General features: G+C 38.1%; 1 protein-coding gene across 1 annotated transcript; it reads right to left on the bottom strand.

Moving 5' to 3' along the window:
• Window positions 1–489: 489 nt before the first annotated feature.
• Window positions 490–4,445, bottom strand: LOC110865620 (beta-glucuronosyltransferase GlcAT14B). Its single transcript, XM_022114938.2, has 5 exons — window positions 3,670–4,445; window positions 2,543–2,618; window positions 2,335–2,450; window positions 1,895–2,251; window positions 490–983 (listed from the first exon to the last, which is right to left on the bottom strand). Exons 1-5 carry the CDS (start codon window positions 4,220–4,222, stop codon window positions 826–828), a joined length of 1,260 nt encoding a protein of 419 aa, XP_021970630.1. The 5' UTR covers window positions 4,223–4,445; the 3' UTR covers window positions 490–825.
• Between the last annotated feature and the right edge of the window lie 4,845 nt (window positions 4,446–9,290).

The raw sequence follows: 9,290 nt of genomic DNA, 5'->3' as shown, positions 1-9,290 counted from the left end.
TACAAACCTTTATAATATCAAATAATTCTTACCTTTCTCTTCTCTCCACCGTTCTCTCAAGAGGCAACCTCTATTCCCCACACCCTCCCTCGAAAACTCATGTGTACCATCCGAGATCCAACACTGATATCAATCTAATATCCACACGTTCATATATATCATCTTGATAACCATATATCATAAAGTGAAACTTAAATACCGCAAAAGAAAGAATATAAGTTGGATCATTACTTTGAATACAAAATCAATCAAGAACATATCAAAACAAATAACAAACTTTAAATGATTAACCGAAGAATACATTGATTTAACGATCAATTGATAAAGAGTGTGATCAATCAACATGATAAACATGAACCCGGCTATTATCATAAAAACAAAATCAATCAAAATCAGTGAATGAAAACAAAAAACAATCCTAATCTTATCCGTCGTTAGAAGGGATCGAACATTCATAATGTGATCATCGAGAGAACTAAGAATTGCAGATTGTACTACTCATACAGACATATGTATGGTTTATAATGAAACATCATCCACCAACACTGGCATTGCTACAACTTTAATACCCTGCTCCTCCAGGATTTCATTACAAAATATAAACTTGGCATCATTTATATAATATAAAATATAAATCTCATATCTTTATAGGTAATATATTCCAAGAAAAACTTGATCTTGGACAAATTACATCAGTAAAACACACCTCCTTCATGGTTGGTGCTTACTTACAAGTTATACGCGACCGATCGTTTTCTTCCAATCTTTATTCTCACCACGGCCCGAGGCCCGCAAGAAATGGAGGAAAACGGGCGTACTAAATAATCAGATACAATGCTTCAAGTGAAAATCTTTGTCAGATAGCATACCGCCGATAAGGGTCTTGATCCTCTCGGCTCCAGGTCCCGGTTTCAGTTCAGTTGCGTTCCTGACTATGCTTTCAGCTATAGTTTTGTTTGCATCACTTCTGTCTAACCAATTGCCTGCATATCAATTTGACTTTTGGGTCAATCCTTGACATCATAAAATATGCTATTTTGTCACATCAATCAACTTTGGCCCCTCAACTTTAATAATGACATGTTTAGCCTCTCAACTTTCTAATGACATTTTAGCCCCTTAACTAAAACAGCTTAGCCTCTCAACTTTAAAAATAAACAACTTTAATAACGACATGTTTAGTGATAGGGTTTGTGAAATTAGTGTAACTCAATCAGGGAAGTAGAACAGTTTATTGAATGATTTAACGGATGATATACGACAAGAGAAAAGAAGAACAGAAACAGAGATAATCCAGGGCTACGCCCTCTCTCCACGCACAAATGCAGGAGCCCTAACGAACTAACAGACTCAATTCCCCCTCTAACATGCCTTATTCTATATTACTTATACTATCCCCATATTACACTTTAGCCCCTTAAGAATACCTATTACTCACTTCCCTCTCATAGCTGATTCCTATCATTTAGCCCCTCAACTTTTATAATGACATGTTTAGCCAGTTTAACTAAAACAACTTTAAAAATAAACAACTTTAGCCCCTCAACTTTTATAATGACATGTTTTGCCCCTGAACTTTAATAATGACATGTTTAGCCCCTTATCAGAACCAACTTTAGCCCTCAATTTTAAAATCAAACAACTTTAGCCCTCAATTTTAAAATCAAACAACTTTAGCCCCTCAACTTTAGTAATGACATCTTTAGCCCCTTAACTAAAACAACTTTACCCCCTCAACTTTAATAATAAACAACTTTAGCCCCTCAACTTTAATAATGACATGTTTAGCCCCTTAACTAAAACATCAAACAACTTTAACTCTCGCAATTTGCTTATTTTTATCTACGTTTCGCAAAAATACTAACTATAAACATATAAGGGATAAGGGGATTACTTGTCACAAAACCATCGGGTTCACGCCCTAGAAGTTCAGAGTCAATTTTGTCGAGTAACTCCTTATCTTCACCAAATTTTCTAGCGAACGGGGCATGACTTTCTACCATTCTTTCGTAATCATCAATGGAGAGAAAATGGGGGTGTTGTTTCGGGGGGTTATCCCAAGAAATGAAATGAAGGTCATGATTTACGGTCGTATTTTTGAACTCATCGGCGTTGCATATTACTGTGTGAAAATACCCTTCGGGTGATGAAAGAAAATTAGCGTAGTACATGAGGACGATTCTTGGTAGGTTATCCCATCCCCATAAACAATATTCTACAAAGGATCGCGAAAGCATCATCCACGCAGAACCTACAAAACAAATCATTAATCTTTTTGAAATTATCAAAGATCATGTTTTAAGTTTATGAAATGAGTTTTTTTTTTTAAGTTACCAGTGAAGAGCTTGTAAGCAGTGGGAACACTCCTTTTCTGGGAGACCCAGAAAACATCTGATTTTTTATTACTATATAGCCCCGGATCGATTATAACGGGTTTGGCTCTTTGGTACCTACAACCAGACAAAAAACGAGGATAACCAAAGTTCTGCATTGGCAATACGTGACGTACTTTAGTCATTCGAAGGGTAGAAAATGCACATACTCTTTCCAGCCAATGTCACTGGTGTGCTCGATAAAATTTAGCTCCCGAGGAACAGTTGACAAAGTATGAAGCAAATCTGTCAAAGTTGTAAAAAAAGCGTTGATTGTGAGTTTGATCATGAGGACGGCTGCGTTTTTCTTAATTAAAATGCAAAGTTAAAAGATAATTCCTCTTACTTATGTAAATTTGTTAAAAAGCATTACACAATTCTAAAGCGGGGATTACTTCACTAAACATCGAAGAATTAATATCATAGAACAGTATATGTGTTAACCACTTCCCTCTAGAACCCTTGTGAAGCCAAAGCCTCGGTGCACCAGACAGAACTAGTGCCTATGTAGCTCCAAAAGCCGAAGCACGAGGCTTTACTCTATGTACAAACAAATAAGATTTTATTTACATCCAAAAGTTGCATTTATCTCAACTGTTTTACATATCAACCTTTTTGATAAGTAAACCTTTGATGATTTCTTTCATTATTTTGGTTAATTTCTCATATAAACCTCCTACAGACCTAATTTTAACCCAAAAGTACATGAGAATCCGCCTCAAGCCCCTTATGTGTTTCCTACGCACCTCAGGCACCCCTTTTAAAACCAACGTCGGTACCGTTTACTCAGTTAAGATAAAATCCGAAGGTACAAAAACTAATGCAAGGACAAAAAATTGGCACCAAAGGGGGGATACTAGTATACTTCCCATCACTAAACATTCAATAGTCGATACAACCCAAAAAAATTAGAGTTACAAATTTCAAAACTCACTTCAAGTCAACAGTTCTCAAAAAAATAACCATAATTATAAAATCACCCATACCCCTTACTCATTTTAGTTCCATATTTTATCCCACTTTAAAAAACCAACAACTTCCTCTTAGCCAACATCACAAATCCACCCCAATACCCCACACCCACCAACTGTTCGACGAAATTCCCAAACGAAAAAACTGACAAAAACCATTAAACAATAAAAGATCACCCATACCCATTACCCAATTTAGTTGCATAATTTATACCCTTTTTCAAAAACAAACAACTTCTTCTAACCAACATAACAAAAGTACAAAACTCACCCCATACCCACCAACTGTTCGACGAAATTCCCAAACGAAAAAAAAAAACACATACCATCTTGAGTGACCAAAGGATAATCCGAAGCACTCAAATTAATAAACCAGTCCCAATCAGCCCCCTCCTTCAACAAAATCGCCATCGCATGAAGCGTATTCGTCACCATAGTAGGCCCTCTATACGTCACCAGATTCGACCTAACAACAATCCTTACATTACCCACTTCGTTAAACACCGGTTCACTTTTCACAAACTCAAAAAGCTCCAACCTTTCTTCAGGCGGCGCCTCAAGGTCCAAATGCACAACATACTGGTTAACCGGATGATACAACGCCTTTAGCGTCCGTTTCAAGGACTGAACATCGCCAGTGGAGCCGGAGATGAGGTAGGCGAGCTTGGGTGCGGTGGAATCGGGGTTTGGTGGGGTGATTTGGAGCTTTGATTCGACGAAAAGAGGGGTTTGTTGGAGGGTTTTTGGTTGGGTATGGTGGAAGGAGTGAAAAGGGTTTGTGAAGAAGAGAGAGAAGAGGATGAGGAGAGAGGAGGTGAGGAGAGAGAGGATGAGGGGGAGGAAGTATGGTTTTTTTCTCAGGGGTTTAAGGGACTCCATTGGTGAAGAAGATTGTGCATTTGGAGATGATGGTGAATGGTTTTAGGGATTTGGGCGAAGGGGAAAGGTGGTAGTGGTGGTGTGTTTAATTTAATGTGATGATTGGAAGAATCTAGCTTTGGAGTTGGTGGTTTTGTGATTATTGCAAGAAAATGGGGGGTTTGTGGACTTTGATGAGTGAAGTGGTGAGTGTGGGTGGGTGTGGGTGTCAACTTCTACTATAAATTCGGATGAACAATTGAAAATGGATTTATTTAAGATTAGTGGTCATAGTTAGCACCGTCAGTGTCATTGGTGGTTCCCTTGTAGGTTGGTAAGGTATATTATAGTATTATAAGATCACCGTAGTGGCCGTCTAAAGGGACGTTTTCTGTGCTCAATCTCGCCCACCAGCCACTACGTTGGGGCGTGTTTGGCCTTTTTTTTTTTTTGTTATGGCATGTTATAAATCACGCCGGTGGGGCCATTTCTTGGCCAATCACATTTGAGCTTCCATTTTTTTGCTGATAAGATTTTTTAAATGTTTTTTTTTATTTTATTTTATTACAAACATAATGTCCCACAATCCCCACTACACGCATTTTAGAAAACGCCTTATAATGCCCCATTGTTGACTGGGCTGCCACATAGCGCAAAATGCCCAAGGATGGATCTTGCCCACTACGCATCGTCTAAATAAGTTTTCAAAGCTTGATAAAGATATACAAATGATGTATCTTGATTGTTGGATCTCCTAATCAAAAACTTTGCATTGGAAGGGTATTAGAGGTAGAACTTTAATTAATGACTTCAACCAGTAACCTCAATTTTAACTAAATCTAACCCAAAATATGCTAAGGGTGAAGGGGCCATATAACCCACAACCCACAATTTGCAAGTACTCCCATCGTGAGCTAAGACTATCTTTAATGCTACGTGCGTTCTTAGACGTCCTTAGCTGCCACATCATCTGCCACGTCATATCCTTACAAATCCTTAAAAACTCTTATTTCATCTCCAACCCTACAAATATTCTTACCATTCTTAATTTCCACCTCATTACTTAGACTGCGGGGTATGGGGCGAGGGTTTGGGCGTGGGTAGGCTGAAAACGCCCAAGCCACCACCCCGGGTGGGCATGGGTTTGGGCGTGGCCCCTTTTTCGTGGGTTTCAAGCCGGGCGTGGGGCGGTCTGGCCAAGCTGACATGGCGGGTTGTGAATGGCCAAACTAGGCTAGCCATTGGGCTAGCCGTTGGGCTATTTTAAAAAAAAAAAATTCTTCCTTTATAAATACTTTACAATATTTATCATTTTTCTCACACAAAATCAAACACATAAAACACAATCTCGCCATGAGTTCTTCAAGTTATACTGAATCGTCATCATCATCTGACGATGGGGCGGAAATATTTCTACAAACGATCGCGACGGTGGTGAAAGTTATCGTTGAAAACGAAGAGGAGGAGGAAGAGAGTCAACAACCTAAACGCAGAAGAAGGTACATCGCTCGTGAACGGGTTACCGCTAACGATTTGTTGGTAAGCGATTACTTCTCAGCTGAACCTAAATATGATGAAAAAATGTTTAGGCGCCGTTTTCGTATGAGTAGAAACTTATGGCTGCACGTAAAGACGTCGAGCGAGCATTCGGTGTTTTGAAGAAAAGGTGGCGAATATTACAAATGCCTTGTCGACTATTGGACAAGAATCAGATTGGAAACGTGATGTACACATGTATCATTCTTCACAACATGATTTTGGAGAACGAAGGTAGAGCGGTCGTTACCCACTATGATGACGATGATTCCCAACCAGGTAACGTAACAGACCAAGATAAAGCGGTTAATGAATTTTGGATCAGGTCAAGGGATATACATCACAACCTTCGATCTGATTTGGTGGAACATGTTTCAACGATTCTTGGGTTCGAAACCGACGAAGACGACGAAGAATGATTGTTTTTTATTTTAATAATTATTATGTTTGTTTATGTATTTAAAAAAATATGTTTTTTTATGTTTTTAATTAATTTAAATATATATTAAAAAAAATGATGATGTGGCTAGGCCACGCCAGCCCAACCCACGCCCAACCCAAGCCCCACCATACCCCATTAAAACTTGGGTTTGGGTTAACATCCACGTGTCAGCAATTGCCCCAACCCACGCCCAACCCAAGCCCCACCATACCCCGCAGTCTTATCCAATACACAAAATATTTAAATAAAACATTTTTTCTTTTTACTTTGGGCCCACCCAAATATTTCCACCTCATTACTTATCCAATACACAAAATATTTAAATAAAACATTTTTTCCTTTTACTTTGGGCCCACTCAAATGCAAAAACCAAGGAAGTGCAAAGCCCTTGTGGAAGGGCATACTTGCTAAGGGCTTCTAAGGATAGAATTTTACAATGGGTAAAGGCTTGTAAGGGTCTCCAAATGCATCATCTAAAGGATGCATTGGAGGTAGTCTAATAGATTGTGTCATCTCGTTTAATTTTGATACAATTCAACTTAACTCATACCAGAATAAATCCCCCTGCTACGTTACAATAGGGTTCGGTAGCGACGGCAATTTTACAACAAAAGAAAAAGAACAACCAAACACAACACATTTAAAAATTGATTACTAATATAAACATTACAAAACGTACAATCAATGTCTAAGGATGCTAAACTACACCCTCCTACCAATTCTTTTCTACACTATTAGACTATGTGTAATACACATAAAGCGTGCTAAGGTATGTTGGTGACACGATCGGTTATCTCTTCTTGGATCATCATTGGGTCCTCCAATTGGTTTAGCCGGTCGGTCTTATTTTGGACCCCATTTTTCCTTCTTCTTTCAACCACCACCCTTGTTTGATTTTTGTTCTGCCTAACAGTTCCATGAACTCGGTTTTATTCAGCCTCTTCGTTTCCCTTTTGGCCCCACGAACCTGAACCCAAACCCGGCACAGTGTGGTTTCGACTTGTATCTTCTACCCATATGCTTACCGAAACTGATGCTGACGGCATGCATGTTTGCAACGGCTAGTAGCACTTAAATGACCTTAAAGCCATCATTTTTGTTTTAACCTCACACTTTTCGTGATTTTTCGACGAATCTAATATTTTTGTCTTAACCTACCGAACTCGCTGACAATATCGATTTTCGCCGGTAGCAAGCGACAGAACTTGAAAATTTATATTGGTGGACTGAATATATATTTATTTTGAGCTTTTGAAATAGGAGGAGCCCAACCAAATAGAGATGATATTTTTTAAGGTAATGGACTAAAGTTACACTTTTAAGCCTAAAAATAGGGGGTCTGACATCTTCTGACCCTTAATAAGTTCCGTCCATGTATGTTGCACCTCAACCTCTACAACGTCAACAACCACTGAAATCAACCATAAATTATGCATGGAAAAACGTGTATGCAGACGGAAAACGAGACGCACCGTAAACATCTACTGTTCGCAGGGGCGGATCTATATACAAAGTTCCGGGTTCACCCGAACCCATTGGGTTTTCAATTTTTTGTAGAGTGATTATCTAAAAATATGGAGTGAACCCATAAATAAAATATGGTATGAACTCATAACAAAAAGGATCAAGCAGTTTGTTGGTTAATGCTTTGGTGTGTAAACATATTGTTCCGGGTTCTATTCTCATTACTGACCGTCTTTTTAAACAAGATATAGGGTGTGTCCCTTGATGCTTCTTGTTCTGCTACACCCTATAGGGTGTGTCCCTTGATTCTTCTTGTTCTGCTACACCCCATGATCTCTATTTTATTTTTATTTTTTTGAACCAACAACAGCCAAATTCATTTTACACCCAAATAGACGTTAACCCACACCATCTCTGATCTATAAGATACAGATATTTGACAAATCACAATGGCCTTTTGGGTCCTTTTTGATTGGCAGAAAATGATAAAGTATAAAAGGAATGGAATTGATTTATTTCATCATTATGTAAATATATAGGTTCCATTAACATGTTTGGTTGGTCTGTAAGACATTAGGAGTCAAATGATGATGTTTTTTTTTGTTATTTTACCGTATTTTTATTATCTGATGAACCTTTACCTCACCCAAACCGTCAAACGGACCTGAAAATTTTAGTGTCTAGTCCTATGAAATTGGGTCATCTAAAAGCAGTGAACCCACTAGAAAAAATTCATGGATCCGCCACTGACTGTTCGTCAAAGATGGTTAGGTTGGGAGATGATGAAGAGAACTGGTGAGTCTCGTCTAGATAGTTTTAGTATAAAAAGTGATGAGTCATACCAAATTTCACTCATTTTGATAAACACTTCAAAAAAACATTTACTTTGATAAATATCTTTTTAAACCACGCCTCTGTTTAATTAAAAAAAAAAACCCCCTCCTCATGACGTAAATGATAGTAACTTATGTCCCTCCCTACCAACACCGACGGTATTAACATTGGTTTCTACTTTCTACCGGTAACGAACCAAATCATTAAATTTTTGCATGTTCTTTTCTATGCTTTTTTGGACACGGGTCAAGACTTGCCTACCTCAATTTATAAAATATAGCATCTGATAATATATATATATATATATATATATGTATATTAACTTTCTTCTAGTATATTTAGTGACATCTTATTGCATTGATGACGCCACTTGTTGCTACAATTGAATTCGGGCCAGGTGGTCAGGTCTTGTTGTAGACACGCGCTTGTTGCTACAATTGAATTCGGGTCTTGTTGTAAAGTATGTGTGTGTGAGTTGTCAGTTGGTCTGCATCTAGCAATCCCGAGCTAAGATCCAGGCTACATCATACGAAAAACACGTTAAAAGGTGACCTGAAGACGGAGCTCCGGAAACATCCTCCGACACTAATGTTGGTAATCCATACATAGCATCAGAGTAAGAAGTATCAAGTCCCAATATGCTGGAGAATCTCCATAAGTTATTTTAAGAGTAAATTTCAAAGTTCGTCCTTTATGTATGTCTAAAATATCAAAGTATGTCCTTTATCTTTAATAACCTCAGAAAACATCCTTAATGTTTGAAAAATCAATCAGGTTATGTCCTTTACCCTAAACCTAGTTTGTTTTCTCAGT

Source organism: Helianthus annuus, chromosome 6, assembly GCF_002127325.2.
Source record: "Helianthus annuus cultivar XRQ/B chromosome 6, HanXRQr2.0-SUNRISE, whole genome shotgun sequence".
Classification (NCBI taxonomy): Eukaryota; Viridiplantae; Streptophyta; class Magnoliopsida; order Asterales; family Asteraceae; genus Helianthus; species Helianthus annuus.
Note: the sequence above shows the minus strand (reverse complement) of the source record. Positions and strands in the feature narration are given on the sequence as shown.

Excerpts from the sequence above, each read along its gene's own strand:
- LOC110865620 (XM_022114938.2), bottom strand. The coding sequence starts at position 4,222 with ATGGAGTCCCTTAAACCCCTGAGAAAAAAACCATACTTCCTCCCCCTC. Across the intron at positions 2,619-3,669 it reads TCCTTTGGTCACTCAAGATG|ATTTGCTTCATACTTTGTCA; the intron begins GTATGTGTTTTT and ends CAACTTTGACAG. Across the intron at positions 2,252-2,334 it reads TGCTTACAAGCTCTTCACTG|GTTCTGCGTGGATGATGCTT; the intron begins GTAACTTAAAAA and ends TTTGTTTTGTAG.